Below are 19,609 nucleotides of genomic sequence, written 5' to 3' on the forward strand. Positions count from 1 at the left end.
GTAGTCTGGAATCGTCATCTCAAAAAACACAGATAAGATTGAAAAAGTACAACGGGCCACTACAAGATGGGTACCAATCTTAAGGGATTTAAGTTACTGAGAAAGACTGGAAAGATTGAATTTACCAACGCTGCAGGAGAGGAGGAGACATGATTATGCTATATAAATGCATATCAGGGGAACAGAAAATAGACATAAATGAATATATATCATATGTGTGAAGCATCAGCAAAGAGAACATTGCAAAATACAGCATAAAAAGAGAGGTGATAAAGATGTATGGAAATTCAGTTTCCCTAATAGGACAATTGATCAGTGGAATGCACAACCGAATGAGGTAGTGTGTGCCAAAACTATTTATAATTTTAGGGATATATATGATAAAAATGGCTTAAGACACGGGACAGTACGAGCTTGACTCATTCCTGTAAAGATTCAAAGCTAAGGCAATCCTCACGCCTAACAGATTAGATAACTCGTCCCCAGATGATTAATTATAACTATGTTTATCCAACCTAACTCATTCATACCTTAGAAATTCGAATTTTTACTGCTTTCCGCCTAACCTAATTTAATTTAAGGGCGGAAACTACCCGAGAAAGCTTTGAGACGAATGATATGAGAAGCCGGAATGACCATTTGCCGTTTGTAAACAAAGGGCGAGAGGCTCCGATCATGTTACCCCTACAGAGATCAGAGGACAAATGGCATATTTGTGGCGGCCTCTGGCAACCCTCGCGCATGCGCCGTAGGGGGCGGACAGGGGGGACAGATCATAACGCTACACCGGCAGCAACAAACTGCGAAAAAAAAAAAAAAAAAAATCTGGCAGCGCTGCGGCACTTGAACAGCCCAAACAGGCTACAATCCCGCCCAATTCAAAACCCACTAGTTCAAAATACAAGCTCAACACTCATACTTGAAATATAAGCCGAATAAAATATACTCACTGTCCACATCATGAGAAACTATTTTCGGTGAGCCGAAGCTGATAATAACACCATTATCCAAGTCAGGCAACATCAGCGAGCTATTAGATGGCAGCTGAGGGTCACGAACTACAGAATATCGTTTATGCTTCTTCGTCTTGCCATGGAGTTTCAAATCCGTAAGATGTGCACGTATCTTTTTCCTGCATACTTTACACCAGACATAGGACGGGTCGCTGGGCACGGGATGCACCCAGTCCCTGATTTCGGGGATGCTCAGCCATTTTCCGCAGAACTTACGTCGCCGTGCCTCCTCCCATTTCCTCCTCTTGGCTTTATTGCCTGTTCCGTCTTTATCCGCCTCTTGCAAGTCTCCCACAGGCACCTCAGCTGATTCATCAACTTGCAAAGAATCAACTTCCTCTAGTTTGATCAAGCTGGCGGGCTTTTTTGGAGGCATTTTGGGCGGGCTTTATATTGGGCGAAATCTGTTCTGACCTATAGACGGCACCGTACGGAATGTAGCCCGCCGGACCGCTGGTTCCGCCCCATGATCAGTCTCACGATCTGTACTTACTTATTCGCCAAGTTAATTCAGAAAACCTATACTTATAATCCATCTTTTAATGTATGTTTTATTATTTGCAACCTACGAGGGTTATTTTACTTACTTTACCTATGGTATGAAAATAAGTTGATGTAAAGAATTGTATATTTACATTTCAAATGCTCTAAAATATATATAAGGAACAAGCTTCGTGTATCCAGTTTCTTTTAATAAAATATACTTATATAGTATGTATACTACAAAATTAAGGACAGTACACATGGTAGGACTAACTAGCTAGCCTCCGAAGGTGTGGGCTACTAAAACAGCTGATGGGGTCGCGGGCTGGACTGAATTTCTGTTGGGTGGTTGACTGTTAATTTTTACTTTGAGGTGAACGTTATTGAAGAAAGATTATCCAGGAAGAGAGGAAAGCAGAGATGTAGCTAGTTAAAACGGCCATCTTTCACAGCCTGTTGTCGGTGTTGTTAGGTGTGAGGTATCTTTTGTTTATACCAATTATACACCAACAACCTATACTTATTAGGTATGTATAATCATATAATGACTAGTTGGGACGGTGCAGAACCATATACACGCCTGCATTTGATATGCCTTGACCGAAGAACTGAATAATGATTTCCTAACAGTGATTGTAAATTTCATTGTTGTAAGGGTATGCAGAGTACATATACAATACAGTATTTATTATTGTAAGGTGAACTTGCGGTGGGTCTCTTGAGTGTGTGGAAGAGCTATGTTATATGGGAGACATGTTATGTGCTGGAGGTGGGGCAGGAGCTATGTTCAGGAAGCTGTTGCCTCTCTGCACTGAGAGGGCTGTCCCTCCGTGCTAAGGATATGTATGCGGCATGTGTTAGGAGTGTAATGCTGTATGGTAGTGATACCTGGGCAGTGAAGGAAGAGGATATTCGCAGGCTCAAGCATACAGAAATGGCAATGATTAGGTGGATGTGCAGTGCATCCTGGAGTGCAAGGCCTGGGGGGGGGGGGCTAGGTTTACAATGGAAGAGTTGAGAGGTAGGAAGGGACTTGGAGTGTACTGGTGTTATGAGGAGAGGTAGATTGTGATCGTTTTTGCATGTGGAGAGGTAGATTGAGATGGTTTTGGCATATGGAAAAGTAGACTGAGATGGTTTGGGCATGTGGAGAGGATGGAGGATGATAATTGGGTGCAGAAAGTGAGAACTGTTATGTTGGGGATAGGGTAGTGAGAGGTAGACCGAGAAAGACCTGGAACGTCATTGACTTTAGGGCTAAGGGACTAAACAGGGAAGCTTCCAGAGATTGGGCAGCATGGAGAGCCCCAAGTAGGTGACAAAGGCCAATGCATGCAAGCATGTTGGAGCCTTCAAAAATGAAAAATGTAAAAGTATACAGAATACATAACACAACAAAAGAAGGTGGTGGGTCTTGCCACACAATTATAAATAGTTGTATAGTCTGGCTATCTATCTATCTATTACCAGATGCCACAATCCCATAAGGGGTGGCCATTTGAGTGAGTTATTTGTTTTACGGGGAGGGGCACCAAACCCTCCACCAACCCACTTGTTGACATGTAGGGAGCACGTATGGTTTGGTTATACGGTTACCACCCAGTGTTGTAAATGGTTTCTTGGCTTAGAGGAAACCATTTGGCTTGTCACTCAATGTAAAGCCACCTGTAAAGGGAAGAAAAGCAATAAGAAGACAGGAAAGATGGGAGAAATAGGAAAAGTGGAGGGCAGGCACAGAAAAAGAATGATAAAGGCTAAGGAAGAAGCATGCAGCACAACATCAAGTGGGTGGATGATGGTTGCCACCACCTACCACAATCACTGGCTATAAATTCGTGGGTGTAGCCACTTGCCCTTTAGCAAAAAGTAGATACAGTACATGCTATAAGATGCAAAGCAATTTATAAGGTACAATAATATATTATACAAAGGAGTGAGAAGTAGCTACACCAGGGCAGTATAGAAGCACAGCAGCACTTGCCACAGCCAAAAATTATGGCATTGCACTACCTTATCAGTGGGTCATATGGGGACGGTGAATGATAGCTAAAAGGCCCACCAACACAACACCACTCTCTCTCTCTCTCTCTCTCTCTCTCTCTCTCTCTCTCTCTCTCTCTCTCTCTCTCTCTCAGCTTCACAAGTTTTAGTTATTTATTTATTTTATCCATATACAGTGCTGGGTGTTAACCATATAACCAACCTATGTGTGTTCCTTACATGTCACCAAGTGGGTTGGCAGAGGGTTAGTACCCCTCCCCGTGAAAAAACTAACTCAAAGAAAACAGCCACCCCTTATAGGATTTTGGTATCCGGTTATAGATAGTTAGACGGTGGCCATCATTGGTACACACTAATGTTTTCTCTTACTTTGGCTTGAGTAGTACATTTTTTAGCAACTATGGCTAGCTGTGGAAGACTTAAGCTGTGATGTAAATATCTGTCTGTCTGTTGCCAGACACCTTAATCCTGTAAGGGGTGGCCACAAACAAATCACCTCCATGTTGCCCTGTTCCCCACCATTTCATTGCCATACCCCTATCTCACATCCTCCTCTCTCATATACCTCTCCAATAATGTAAGATAGATTGAAGAATAGCAACTATGTGTATGTGTAACTGTATATGTAATGAATGTAGTGCTCTCTAGATCTTTGGTTCAAATTCAGGAGACTGTATTCATGGAGAATGAAAAGTAACATTTTCACTGATTAAACATGTGATTTTCTCAGTCAGCCTAATAAGTTGTGGATTTCTATACTTTGCAGTAAGAGGACATTCCATTTCCGTATGTAGTGATGCACTGTGTGTACTGCAGGTGCCCCACAAACTGCACAAGGTACGTGGTCGTCTCTGGTGAATTCTCAGTAATAATTGTAACCAAATCTCAGTCTCATGATAACATCATCATAAAGTCCACCTCTTTGCCCATATGTTACCCAAGTATTCTGAGACACGTTCACATAGTGAAGAGAGCTAGTACTGCCATTTGCTATGCTAACAAGAAGCTGTCTAGTAATATCATGACCAGCAAGAGGGCTAACTGTACTTTTCACAGAAGTACGTATAGCTGTATTCAGCATTAATATCGAGATTCCAAAAGCAGAGCTTCATGAGCTAAATTGTCAGCCTTTTCATTGAAGGGTATCCCAGCATAGGAAGGAATCCATGTGGGGTGGACTTTATGAGCTGTGCTTTCAATACATCTAATGGGTGATAGACATATACAGTATTGTCTATATCACAATCTGCAGAAGTAGTAGACAGTAATTTTTATCGAATATAGTTCTGCCCTTGTAGAAGAAAGACAATCAGGGAGTTGTTTTGAGATTACAGTATGCATGTACTGTGTGGGAGATTTGTAATCCCTATTGAATATCCCACACCCAGACTTGGTTCCATCAACAGAGCCATCACAGTCACAGTCACCAACTTTTCCATGAAGAGGGATTTAAGTTCACAAGGCAGCCAGTGATCCTTGGGGTTAGGGAGTTTCTCCATGTCCACAGTCACTCTACGAGGACTCCAGCTGGCCCAACCTTGTGTTTGTATTAAATTAATGCAAGGACATTAAAGTGACTTAAGAGTAGTAGTAGTAGTTGTTCCCTAGGCAGTCTGGCTGAACAGCCCTGAGTCCCTTAGGAAGGCCATGGCCGAGACCAGGCTTTCCCACAGAGCTCTCAAAGAGTGTATGTTGTGTTGTTGGCGTAGGTGATTGTGTGCAGTGCAGTCTTCCATAATGTGCTTATTAGTATGGGGTGCTGTGTTGCCTGGACAGGCATCAGCAATGGAGTCATCCAGCCTCTTCTGGTAGCTTAAGAGGGCTGGATGGTGCCCACATCTCAGCCTGGCCAGGTGGACCCTGTCCTCACGAGGAAGATAGGATTCAGAAGGGTGGATGTCAGGAGGCCGTGAATGCAGCTGTGTGTTGTCTTTAAGTGACTGAATGGAGCGGCGAGTGATCTGAGTGTGGATATGCTTCTGGAAGCTGGTCTGAGGTGGGCGAGGGGGGAGAGATGACAGTATTTGTGTTTGGTATCGTGTCCTGGGTGTTGTTTTGATGTTCCTTGGTGTGTGTGGATGTGCTGCCATGTACTGTAGTGGATGTTGTGGGTTTGTGGAGGCTGCAGCAAGAAGCTGGGTGGGGTGCCTCTCATGTCTAGGTGATCCTTGACTTTGAGGACTTTGGTTTCTTGATGTAGGTGGTCTGTGGGTGTGGTAGCTGTGCAGGCTGTGATTATTTTTAGGGCTTTGTTCTGTATGTTCTGTAGAGTGTTGTAGTGTGTTTTGGTGAGGTTAGAAGCCCAGGCAGAGCTTGCATAATTCATCACTGAACATATGTATTGTTTGTATACTGTGGTGGTGGTTTCTTTGTCGTGTCCAAATGTTGTATGGGCAAGTGACCTCAAAGCATTGAGTCTTGGTGTTATTTTATTTTTAATGTTTGTGATGTGTTGTTTAAATGACATTGATGTATTGTATGTTACACCAAGGATTTTGGGGGGGGGTAGGGGGATGTTGTTTATGGTGAGATGTGGGATGTGACTGTTCTGCTGTCCAGTTTGTGAGAAGAGTCACTGTAGATTTGGCTGGGGCTATTTTGAGCCTGTTTGTGGTGAACCATTCGTGTAGTGTGTTGAGGTAAGGTTGAATGATGTGTGCAGCTGTGTGTGCGTTTTGGTGCGTACATGTAAGTGTTATATCATCTGCATATGAAGCTATGTGTATCTGTGGTGTGTGGGGTGTGGGTACGTCGTGCATGTATAGGTTAAAGAGTGTAGGGGACAAAACAGATCCTTGGGGGACGCCGTTTGTGAAGTTTCTGATGTTAGAAGGCTGACCGGCAAATGTTACGTGTGCACATCTGCCTGCTAAGTAGTTTGCCAGCCATCTTTTTGTGTTATTGTGCATGTTTGAGTATTTTGTTTGAGGTTGTGGCAGGGGATGGCATCAAAAGCTTTGCTAATGTCTAGTGTGACTAGGAGCGTTCTGTGTGGTGGCCTAGCTGAATTTATGCCATCAAAAACTCTCTGTGTAAGGTCTGTAAGAAGGGTGTTTGTGGAGTGTAGTGGCCTAAAGCCATGTTGTGACTGGGCTAGGGGAATGTAAGGTGTGACTAGTTGTAGTACCAGTCGTTCAGTGACTTTAGATGGGGTGCAGAGGAGTGTGATGGGGCAATGTGAGGAGGGTAACGTGGGGTCTTTGTTGGGCTTAGGGATAGTGATGATATTGCCATGCTTCCAGATGTTGGGTATTATGTTGTGTGAGTAGCTGTAGTTTGATATGTTGGTGAGTGCTTGTATGCCTTGTGGTCCTAGGTGTTTAAGGTGAATGTTGCTTATGTTGTCTGGTCCACAGGCAGATGAGTGCTTGAGATTGTTAATGATGTGCTTCACCTGGTTGTAAGTGAAAGGTGCGTAGTCTGGGTCTGTGGGGAACTCTCTCTTATGTCGGATGATACGTCGGTCTTCGGGATGGAGGTTTAGATGGCTGACTTGTGAAAAGTGATTGATGAGAGTGTTTGCTTGTTGTTTGTTTGAGGGTATGGTGTCTGTTGTTGTGATGGCAGCGTGTGATTGTGTGGTGTTGCTGTTGGAAAGTGTGATGATGTTTAGTGTTTTGTAGAGTTTACTGATATTTGTTTTGTGGTCAAGTGTTTGGAGGTAATTTTTCCAGTTTAGTGTTTGCTGTTCTGATATTTATTGTTTATCTGAGTGTTGAGTTCTTGTATTTGTTGTATGGTGTCTTGTGTATGGGGTGTTGGGGATTGTCGCAGTGTTGTCCCGTTGTCTGATGAGGCCTTGAATTTCTGGTGTGAAGTCGGGGTTGTGTTTCTTTCTGTTGCCTCTAGGGATGTGTCTTTTGTCTGCATTTTGTATGATTGTCTTGAAAGTGTTCACAGCGGTGTTGGTGTTTGTGATGGGTGTACTGTTTAGTGTTTCGAAATGTTGTTCTGTTTCAGTTACAAAGGCCTCCCAGTTGGCTTTCTTATAATTAGTGTATGTGTGTTTGTGGCCAGCTGGGGTGATTCTGGTTTTGGTTGTAATGATGATTGGGAGGTGATCAGAACCTAGGGTACTGACCACCCTCCATGATGTAGTGGGGGTGAGGTTTGGGGAGCAGAAGGTGATGTCTAGAGATGACGGGAGGAAGAGGGCTTGGTGTGGGATATGGGTATGTTGGTCTAGACTGTTTAGTATGAAGAGATGATCTGTCTGGGATTGTAGTACCAGCCCTCTGTCTGTGTCAGGGTTGTTGACATGCCAGGCCGACGACTTGGCATTGAAATCACCACCCAGGATGATGTTGGGTATGTTAGTGATGTGGTGTATCTGTGGAGAGTAATTGTGTGGTACTGTGGGGAACGATTGGGGGGGAATGTATGTGTTAGCGATTGTTATGTGTGATTTGTTACCACTGCGTATTTTAATTGATTGTATTTCTGTTGTGGTGTCATGTGGGGGGAGAAATGACTGTGTGTGCATTGGTATCTGCAAAGTTGATGGATTTGTGTACCAGGGTGATGAGTCCACCGCCACCGCTGTCAGCCCGGTTTTGTTGAATGGTGGTGAAATTATGAAATGTCGGTGTTTTCTGTGCTCTGTGTAGTTTTATTTCTTGTAAGATGACAATGTGTATGTTGTGTTGTTTGATGCATTGTGTGAGTTCATGTATTTTGGTGTTTATGCCATCTGTGTTTAACTGACGGATGTTTATGTCGTGTGTGCGATGTGTGTTGGCTGCTGCAGCACGGGGGGGAGGTGGTGTGGGTGGAGGGGAAGGGGTAGGAGGAGGTTGTGATGGAGGTAAGGGTTGAGGTGGATTAGGATGGGTTGGAATGGGAGGAGTTGGGGGACTGGATGGTGCGGGAAGGGTCTGTGGGTTTGGCTGTGGAGGTGTGAAGGAAGTAGGAGTAGGATTGGAAGGGGGGTTGATGGGTGGGGGGAAGGAGCATAAGGAGCAGGTCCAGGTGTTTGTGTAATGTTTTCTGGATGCAAGTGTTGTGCAGGTGTAATGGGTCCAGTTCTTGCAGGAATTGCATTGAACTGAACCCTTTGTCTGACTTAAGAGTTTGTACATACAGTGAGTCCTTGAAATATGAAAACTCGAAGTACGAATTTCCAATGGTACGAAAGTGATAAATGTAGGACAAATTCCACAATATGAAAGTATCTGTCTTGATGGTACGAAAAACGATATGAGAGGAAATACGAAAAATTCAAAATGGGCGCGTTGCACAGCGCTGTGCTTGCTTGCATCGAGAAAACGAACTAACCCCTCTCGGGTAAACACATTTTCGCGTGCTTCCTAGTTGAGTCACGTCCGTCCTCTCCTCTCAGCTTCGCTGTACGTTATGCTGTTTTTCGCTGTTCTTCACCTTTTCGTATTTTCCCCATGCCTCCCAAGCACCCTGCATCATCTCCAGCATCCGGGGAACCAGTTGCAAAAAAGAAACATCATCCTACTCTCACTCTTGAGAGGAAATTGGAAATAATAAGACGCCACGAGGAGGGGTAGGGAGTCTCGGAGATTGGGTGAGCTTTAGGCCTTGCACCATCAACTGTTGGGACTGTGACGAAGAAAAAGGAAATGTACAAGAAGATGGCCTCCTCCTCCTCTTTATCTTCAGCCACCTGCCAAGCCACGAGGACCCGCATCTATCACATGGACTTGGCACCATATCAACGACACGAATCTCCAGCCGCAGCACAGGTCTACTGTATATTTAACTGTACAGTGTACTAATACTACAGTAATTAGTTGTATGTTTTATTTTTTTATGTCTGTACAATAGTATAGTACTGTATACGTGTACTGCATACTTCTAAATAGGAGGGGTAAAGTTTTAGTGGGGGGGCCAATGAGATCCTGGAATGCATCCCTCCCTTTACATGTATATTTCAGTGGGGAAAATCGTTCCAATATACAAAATTTCGGATTATGAAAGGTTTTTTTGGTCCCTATCCCTTTCATATTTCAAGGACTCACTGTACTGTACAACCAAGATACAAGTTTGGAGGTGAATGAGTTTTGTTATAAAACTACTTTAAGGAGTGTCTTAATTGTTCAGACCCATTATTAATCATTCAGACTATTGTCTAACTATCAATCTATCTATTGCCAGATGCCTCAATCCTGTTTGGGGTGGCCACAAACAAATCGCCTCCATGTCGCCCTGTCCCCCGCCATTTCACTGCCCTGCTCCCAACTCACACCCCCCTCTCTCATATACCTCTCCACCCCATCCCTCCATCTCATCCTCGGCCTCCCCCTCCCTCTTCCCCCCTGCACCTCACTCAAGTACACTCTCTTCGTCAGTCTCTCACCCTCCATCCTCTCCACATGGCCAAACCACCTCAGTGTGTTCCTCATAATACTTCCTATCACATTCACATCCACACCACAACGCTCCTTTATATCCTCATTCGTCAGCCTGTCACTCCATGTGACTCCTCAGGCTTCTTTTAAATAACTCATTTCCACTTCTCTCACTCTTGACTTGTGTCCTTCCAACAACGTCCAGGCTTCACTTCCATATGTTAGAGTTGGTATCACAATACTATCATGTAGTAACTTTTTCACTTCCATGCTCACTTCCCTGTTTCTTATCACTGCTTTCAAGGAACCAGCAACCATCATCCAATCCTATATCGTCCCATGAGGAACGTAGGAAACCAGGACTAGGCAAGTTGGTCCTGATGTTTAAGATGAGAGTGATAATATTTCATTCATTCATTCATCATCCAGTCCTATGTTGCCCCATGAGGGGCATAGGAGCCCAGGGCTAGGCAAGTTGGTCCTTACATTTGAGATGAGAGTGACCAGCCTCACTCATCCCTGAGTGGCATTACATGAGCAATAAACCCCAATCACCTATTGGATATAAACCTTCACTGGCTCAATCCGACTGGAGCGCCGTAATTACCCACTAAACCACCAGGTGCCAAAATTTGGTTATCTGGTTACCACCCAGTGTAGTAAATGGTTTCCTGGTGTAGAGAAAACCATTTGGCTTGTCACTCAGTGTAAGTCACCCACAGGCAGCAGAAAGAGGAAAGAATGAAGGAAAGACAAGAGGGAGTATAAAGTCACCCGTAGGCAGAGGGACGAGGAAAGAATAAAGGAAAGACAGAAGAGGATGGAAGGAAAGAAGGATGGCAGAGAGGAAAGGGCAGATACCTGAGAGCAGCACTACATCGAGTGAGTGGATGGTGAGCACCCCCACCTACCACAAAGTAATAATAATAATAATAATAATTAATACAGCAAAACCTCGATATAACAGACTTCAACAGACCGGAATTTGCATTTATCGGACTCGAGGAGCTACCGGACTAAATTCCTATATACAGTAATCCCTCATTATACGATGGGGTTCCGTTCCTGAAAACCCCATCGTAAAGCGATCCATCGTATAGCAATCCCATTATAACATGGAGTCAATGGGGATACGTTCCCAGACATGCCTAAACTCTCACATACACACACCTTAGCACTCAGATACATGAAATATCCTTATGTTTAAACATTTAAAGTAACACATTAATAGTGAATAAAGAGAAAAAAACATGAAAACTACAGTAAACAGTAGTTCTTACCTTTACTGAAGCAAGCAAGGGTTGTTTATGTGGTTACTAGACAATTCGCCATGAAGTCGACAATTCGCCGTCATAATATGGACATTCCCCGTCAGGACAATTCCCTGTCATTCTATAAATATACTTATTACCGATTAACTGATACTTTAATAACTAATTTTCAGGGGGATCTATCAAAGTCTATTTTCATTCAATAGCGTTGGCTTTGGATATCATTTGTAAGTTGCACTTTTAGACAATATTTAACTTGTTTCTACCTTGCTGTAGTTGACTTTGAATTATGTTCTAGCATCACCCATAGCTATTTTCATTAATTTCCATTGGTACTACAACATCCTGGGTATATTTTAAAATGACTTTGAAGAGGTACAAGTACAGTACTAAAAAACTAGTGTACTTTCTAAATAAACTGATATGAAAATAAACGACGGGGAATCATCCTGACGACGAAAAGTCCTGATGGCGAATTGTCTTGTTATTGTTGTGATGGCGAATTGTCCCGAAACATTTATACAGACATACTGTAATATCAAGATTATTCGTATAATTCCAAAGTATGTTGATCGTCCACTTAAGGTAATTAGGCATTTATATAAATGCCAATGTCGCGTATGTAGCCTTATGCTAAGATGAAGGAACGATCATAAATCAGCTGATTCACGTTTCAATATACAGTATATATATATATATATATATATAATATTAACTCCTATAGTACAGTACCATTGTACTACTGTAACTACACTGCAACTACCAATCACCAAAGTATCATAAGAAACCTTCCAGTATTATTATAACGCTAGACAATGAAGGCCATTATGTTTATTATTGGTATTACAGTATACAACACATCCGAAATTCTTTGAAATTCAGAGATATGCAAGTTGTGTGATAAAACAGTACAAATGTAATGCAAGACATATATTACTGATGTGAGGAATATCACTTCTGGTATATGGTGCTTAGTCAAAATGATCATTATAGTTATTGAATATCCAGATTTCCAGTAGTCTGTATGACTAATAAATTGCGCAAATTCAACATAGCCTGCACTGAACAGAGCATACCTTAAGTAAAATATACAGGTTACATTTAAACAGCACAGAAAATAAAACATTTTATCCTTTTCTTGTGTATGTTTTCAAAACTAGTTACAAACTGATGCTTAAGACATGGGCTGAGTGTGGGGGTCTCTGACTGAGGGGGTGTCGACGACTTTGGAGGGAGGGGGTGTATGCCCCCAGTGTAAAAACCAATTACTATATATGTATATATGCTGCTACAGTGTAAAAGAAATAAACAGAAATAAATGGTACTCTTTAAACATATTATTCATGGCTGTAATAGCAATATGAAACTAATTATAATACAGTAATGTTCATGGTTGAAGAACAAGGAAAATCAGTACGTGGCATTACATGTTAGCCATAAAACTGTCAAGCTGGCAATACTGCACAGGCATGCACATGACTTATCAGCTGACGAAAACTGAACGAGATCCGTAAAGTTTCCACCTTCACTGTCTCTCAGCCTTTCTCTCTCATCATTAGTTTCAATTTTTTTTTTCTGTGGAGAATTTTAAAAATTCCTTCCAGATGAAGATTTTGACATAAGTGGAGGACATATCCGGGAAAATACAGACGTATGGCAACCCTAGAAGAATGTGGCCTTCACAGTTAACTTATTCTGATTATGCATTGTTTGGATGAATTCTTTCTCTCTCATTTCATAAACCTTGTGAAGGATACCCAAAATAGGTCCAAATGATAATAAGAGTAGGTGTGAACTCATTACTGATTAGGTTGAAGTCAAACTTTTACCTTTTAGTTTGTCCATTATTTTGGCTCGAAAATGGAATAAGTAGTCAACTTTGATATCTCCGATTTCCAATTTGGGGCCTTTTTGCATTGTATCTTAGTGCATTACATTCAGCCATGTTTGAACCACAGTTTCCATGATCTTCAAAACCATCCCCACTTCTACACAGGGATGTGACAAATTACAGAATTGGCAGTCACTTACCGACTGGCACCAAATCGGCACCGTATCAGCACTTTTAATTGGAAATTAATGTATCTTTTGTCGCCATACAGGTTCATACACACCTAAATATCAGCAATCCTGTCAGAAGACTGTTTAATAGAAAAAAAAAAAAAAATCAGAATTCAGAGCGACAACATGCTAAAGTTAGGAGTGCTCTTCACCTTTAGATTACCAGCTGGCCTTGACAGTTTTACATAAATGTTGATTTAAAATGCATGAAAATTATCGGCATGCATATTTTAACCTATTTACCAATTTTTTTGGTTATATCCTTACTCATTCTATCTATCTATCTATCTACTGCCAGACGCCTTAATCCCGTAAGGGGTGGCCACAAACAAATCGCCTCCATGTCACTCTGTCCCCCACCATTTCACTGCCCTACTCCCAGCTCACACCCTGCTCTCTCATATACCTCTCCACTCCATCCCTCCATCTCATCCTTGGCCTCCCCCTCCCTCTTCCCCCCTCCACCTCAATCACATACACTCTCCTCATCAGTCTCTCACCCTCCATCCTCTCCACATGGCCAAACCACCTTAATGTGTTTCTCCTAACACTTCCTATCACATACACATCCACACCATGACATTCCTTCACTTCCTTATTTGTCAGCCTATCTCTCCATGTGACTCCACATCCTTCTCTCAAATAACTTATTTGTACTGCTCTCATTCTTGACTTCTGTCCCTCCAACAACGTCCAAGCTTCACTTCCATACATTAGAGTTGGTATCACAATACTGTCATGTAGTAGCTTTTTCACTTCCATGCTCACTTCCCTGTTTCTTATCACTGCTTTCAAGGAACCAGCAACCTTTCTTCCCTGCTGTACCCTTTCAAGCATTTCACCCTTTAAACTTCCATCCTTACTCATCACACTACCCAAGTACTTAAACGCACTCACATTCTCCTTTTCCTCCCCATCTAATTTCACTGTACATTCACTGACTTCACTTCTCTCGAAGACCATCACTTTACTCTTCGCTACATTCACTTTTCGATTCCATTTCTTACACACTCTCCCAAACTCATCCACCAAGCCTTTGCAGCTCCCCTTCATCTTCACTTAAGAACACAGTATCATCTGCAAACAATAGTACAGGGAGTTTCCAAACACTGCCCTCTCTCACTAGGGCTGCTCCAACATCCACTGCCCTACCTTGTATCTCTTTTATAACCCCATTCATATACAGACTGAACAGTCATGGAGACATGACACATCCTTGTTTCAATCCAACCTTAAACAGAAAAATTCACTCAGTTCACCATCCACACGCACTGCAGCCTTAGCACCCTCATACATACTCTTCACAGCCTTCAACAACTTCCCATCTACTCCATATATTCTTAATACTTTCCACAGTCCTTGTCTATCCACCCTGTCATATGCTTTCTCCAGATCCATGAAGGCTGCATACAACTTCTGTCCCTTCTCTAAAAACTTTTCCACTAAAGATCTGCGAATGAATATCTGATCTACACAACCTCTTCCTTTCCTAAAACATCCCTGTTCTTCTCCAACTACTTCCTCTGTTATTTCCCTAACTCTGTCAGTAAGTATCCTACCATATCCTATTACACTAAGAAGGCAAATGCCCCTCTGATTACCACACACTTCTTTTTCCCCTTTTCCTTTGTCTATCTATCTATTGCCAGACGCCTCAATCCCATTTGGGGTGGCCACAAACAAATCGCCTCCAAGTCGCCCAGTCCCCCGCCATTTCACTACCCTGCTCCCAACTCACACACCCCTCTCTCATATACCTCTCCACCCCATCCCTCCATCTCATCCTCGGCCTCCCCCTCCCTCTTCCCCCCTCCACCTCACGCACATACACTCTCTTCGTCAGTCTTTCACCCTCCATCCTCTCCACATGGCCAAACCACCTCAGTGTGTTCCTCATAACGCTCCCTATCACATCCACATCAACACCACAACGTTCCTTTATATCCTCATTCGTCAGCCTATCTCTCCATGTGACTCCACAGGCTCCTCTTAAATAACTCATTTCCACTGCTCTCACTCTTGACTTGTGTCCTTCCAACAACATCCAAGCTTCACTTCCGTACGTTAGAGTTGGTATCACAATACTGTCATGCAGTAACTTTTTCACTTCCATGCTCACTTTCCTGTTTCTTATCACTGCTTTCAAGGAACCAGCAACCTTTCTTCCCTGCTGTACCCTTTCAAGCACTTCACCTTCCAAACCTCCATCCTTACTCATCACACTACCCAAGTACTTAAACGTACTCACATTTTCCAATTCCTCACCATCCAACCTCGCTGTACATTCACTGACTTCTTCTCTCTCAAAGACCATCACTTTACTCTTCCCTACATTCACCTTCAAATTCCGTTTCTTACACACTCTCCCAAACTCATCCACCAAGCCTTGCAGCTCCCCTTCGTCTTCACCCAACAACACAGTATCATCTGCAAACAACAGTACAGGGGAATAATTGTACCTGATTTCCATTCCTCCGGGACTCTACCTTCCTCCCAGGCCAATCTGCACATCTTCCACATCCATTCTATTATTATCTCTCCCCCATGCTTCAGCATTTCACCTCACACTCCATCAGTTCCTGGGGATTTTCCTATTTTAACTTTCTTCATTGCTTCCACAACTTCCATCCTGCTGATTTCTTCCTCTCTTCTCACATCCCTCTCCCAGCCATTCCCCAGCCACTTATACTTGCATTGGAATATTACTCATATTCCAATACAAAATATTTATGATTTGCGGGGTGTGTTTTCAGGTTGGCCTTATCATGTGCTCTTTCTGAAGGTGTATCTCTCTATAGCCAGACACCATAATCCCATAAGGGGCGGTCGTGTGTCTGTGAGTTGTTTTACGGGGAGGGACACTATCATTCCACCAAACCACATGGTGACACGTAGGGAACACGTATAGGTTGGTTATATGGTTACCACCTAGCACTGTAAATGGTTTCCTAGCTTACAGGAAACCATGATGCATGTCACTCAGTGTAAAGCTGCCTGAAAAAGAAAGAATAATTTAAGAAGTGAAAGGTAAGTAAACAGGTTTTAAAGTAATTGCTGGATTGATCATGGTGGCCCTCAGGCCTGGTCTCCAAGTTCTTCAGACCTTACTCCAGTTGACTTCTTTTTGTGAGGATACATGAAGAACTTAGTGTATCAGGTGAAGTGCCAAACCAGAGACGAAATCATCCAAAGAATCATGGCAGCTGCTACATCCATCAAGAATAATCCTAGCATGATAGTAAAGGTAACAAGTGCAGTGATTAAGACAGCAAGAATCTGTGTTGCTAGAAATAGCCATCACATCAAAAAGCACCTTTCATAAGCAAGAAACAGTAGAAAAGTTGGTGTAGCCTACATGTAAAAAGTGTAAATACAATATCATTCCAAGGGATGGTTGGGGTTTATTGCTCATGTAATGCCACGCGGGGATGAGTGAGGCTGGTCACTCTCATCTTAAATGTCAAGACCAACTCACCTAGCCCCAGGCTCCTAACGCTCCTCATGGGGCAACGTAGGATTGGATGATGGATGAAAGGTAAGATGGGAGAAATAGGAAGAGAGGATGGCAGACACAGAAAAAGAATGATAAAGGTAAAGGAAACCATTGGGCTTGTCACTTAATGTAAAGCCATCTGAAGAGGAAAGAATAATAATAAAAAGTGACGGGAAAGACAGGAGAAATAGGAAGAGAGAGGGCAGACACAGGAAAAGAGTGACAAAGGTGAAGGACGAAGTAGGCAGCACATCAAGCGAGTGGATGATTGTCGCCACCACCTATGACTATTTACATGTTCTAGACTATGGAGTATATATGTTTCAGTTTTATCCTTTTACAGTTTATACTGCTTTATGATATAACAGTTTGTTTAACTCCCACCTACCAATAATTCGCCAATGTTCAAACATATGTATTTGAATGTGGATATTTTTTAATGGTTATGTAACAATTTTAGATACCGTCTGAAATATTTTTATGCATATTTCGGTCTTGTGTACCTTTCTTATACAGTATTATTAAACCAACAGTCTTCACCCTGACAAAGATTATTTGCATTAAGGTAAGATTTTTTATTAAAAGTTGAACTGAAAATAATGTGTTGGCAAAAATTCACATAAAGGGACTTGTATGAATCTGTGGTGATGAAATGCATCAAATTTTGCAATTAAAAGTGCTGATTCGGTAATTCATCACATCCCTTTTGCAGGAATTTAAAAATAATGGATAGGACAGGCTGCTCTTTTTTGATCATCATCTTGACCTCCTTTTGTATCTTAGGGTAGGATGGTTAAAAAAAAAAAAAAAAAAAAAAAAAAAAAAGGAAGTACTGTACTGTCAACAGCACACCCAGTGAAATGAGCCACATTATCATTCATACATAAAGTCCTTAGAATCCTGACTACACCTCACACATCTTGTATTTTGCCAAAATCAATAAAATATTTCACACAAACAAAGTAAGATATCCAGATTAATAAATGCAGACATATTTTCAAGATTTGCCACAACAGCTTTGTCTGATTATAGTTTTGTGAATATCATGAGTGACAGGTTTGTTATTTTGAATATGAAGGAAAATTTCATTCCCCCCCCCCCATTCCCTCTCCACATAGTGCTGAAAACTTAGGTAAACTCTATATACTTACTTGTACGTACAAACAGTATTTACATACAACGTATACCCTGTTGCTTTTAAGTATTTTTCCTTACTCTTATGGGTTAGTGGTCTAGCAAGTCAAGGCACCCCAACTGGATATGGCTCATAAGGGCCTACTTACAGAGGGGTGGATGAGTTTATCGCTCATTTAGTGCTGCTTAGAGAAAAGTAACCAGTCACTCTCACATTAATGTGAAGATTTACTTGCCTAGCTCAAGGGGCCATTGTGATCCTGCTGAGGCAGCACTGTTCTGGATTGGGTTATCGATGGCACTGTTATGTAATGCATTACTAATGAACACTGATGATTGCACAGTTAGTTATGGTATTACATATAAATAGTGCAATACAATATGTACTATATTGTACATAATTTTCAATACCTTGGCCTCTGCTATCCTTTATGTCAAATAAATGTAAAAATAAAGGTGGGTAATGACCGTGAAATACATCTTTATTTCATTCTTAAAAAAAAATAAAAGTTTGAGACAAAAAAATTTGCACTGTATAGAAACAGCACTGACCAAACACACAGTTTACCATAATTTGTGTGAGAGCAGATGATGAAATATTGCAAACACATGAACCACTACATGGAACATGAAAAATCACCTATATATCCATTAACTTGTTGAATCTGATGACGCATTTTGTTACGTCAGCCTTTCCATTTCCAGACAATTTTATTTAACCACAAAAAAGCCTCTCTTTTTTTTTTTTTTTCAACAGATAATGAAAGCTATATCAAAGTTCTCCAGTTTCTAAAGTCTCTCCTAAGCAGAATAAAAGTATCTGGAGATAACAGAAATATGAAATAAACAGTATGTCACTCTAGTGAAATGGTTACCAAAAAACTGTGGTTCTGTATATTCTGATATGAATTAAGTGGAGCTCACAGTTATAGCCCTAAAGCCCTGTCCACACGAGCAGGCAATGCCCGCGGGCACAAGCGAGCAGTTTGCCTGTTGACGGGCTCACCGCTTGTGCCCGCGGGCAAATGCGTAAACTGCCACGGTCAATTTACGCATTTGCCCGCAGGCACAAGTGGTGAGCCCGTCAACAGGCAAACTGCTTGCTTGTGCCCGCGGGCATTGCCCGCTCTTGTGGACAGGGCTTAAACCAGTTTCCCACAATTACAAAGAGATGGGTAGCCTCCAGAACAAGAATACAAATTCATCCATCCAATCCTACATTGCCCCATGAGGAGCGTAGGAGCCCGGGGCTAAGCAGTTGGTCCCGATATTGAAGATGAGAAATACAAATTTATCTAAAATATTTACTCAGATTACTGCCCTCATGCACTGACTCATTTCCGTATTGCCTATATTCATGCTCAAAATTATTTTTTCCCTCTCTCTCTATGGCATTCACTCTTCGTACCCATTTTTTTTTTTTTTTCCACTGTCTAGTCTGGACTCTGTTTTATATACATGTTTTCTGGCTTGTTTTTCTGGATTTTATAAATTTTCTTTCAGTTTTGCCTCTTTGTTATTCCAGCCCCACTCCCATATACTTTACCAGTACAATACTGTACTTTCATTTGTAACTGCTTCCAGTATCCTCAATACATATGTAATCTGTGATCTATCTATCTATCTACTGCCACATGCTTTATTTCCGTAAGGGCAGTGAAATGGCTATCCCCTGCCATTTCACTGCCCTGCTTCCAGCTCACACCCCCTTCTCTCTCTGTGTAATCTGTGATACTTGTGGATATTCTTCACCTTTATTTATTTTGAAGAAAATAATTTTATATTTGTTACTGCCAGACTATTTTTTAATTACTCAAAGGAAGAAAACCTTGTAAT

At 41.9% G+C, this 19,609-nt stretch overlaps 1 protein-coding gene across 2 annotated transcripts in view; it reads right to left on the reverse strand.

The window, feature by feature from the left end:
- Positions 1 to 1,416, reverse strand: part of LOC145402104 (pyrroline-5-carboxylate reductase 3-like) — a 100,293-nt gene extending 98,877 nt beyond the window's left edge. For both annotated transcript variants that reach the window (XR_013897707.1, XM_080274222.1), the window contains exon 1: positions 951 to 1,416. Coding sequence is in view for 1 of the 2 variants with exons in the window: in XM_080274222.1 (XP_080130348.1) it covers positions 951 to 1,389 (439 nt within the window). In the remaining variant the exon portion in view is untranslated. The remainder of the gene's footprint in view (positions 1 to 950) is intronic.
- Between the last annotated feature and the right edge of the window lie 18,193 nt (positions 1,417 to 19,609).

This window comes from Coenobita brevimanus, chromosome 57, assembly GCF_032717465.1.
Source record: "Coenobita brevimanus isolate Jiangsu-jjx chromosome 57, ASM3271746v2, whole genome shotgun sequence".
Taxonomy (NCBI): Eukaryota; Metazoa; Arthropoda; class Malacostraca; order Decapoda; family Coenobitidae; genus Coenobita; species Coenobita brevimanus.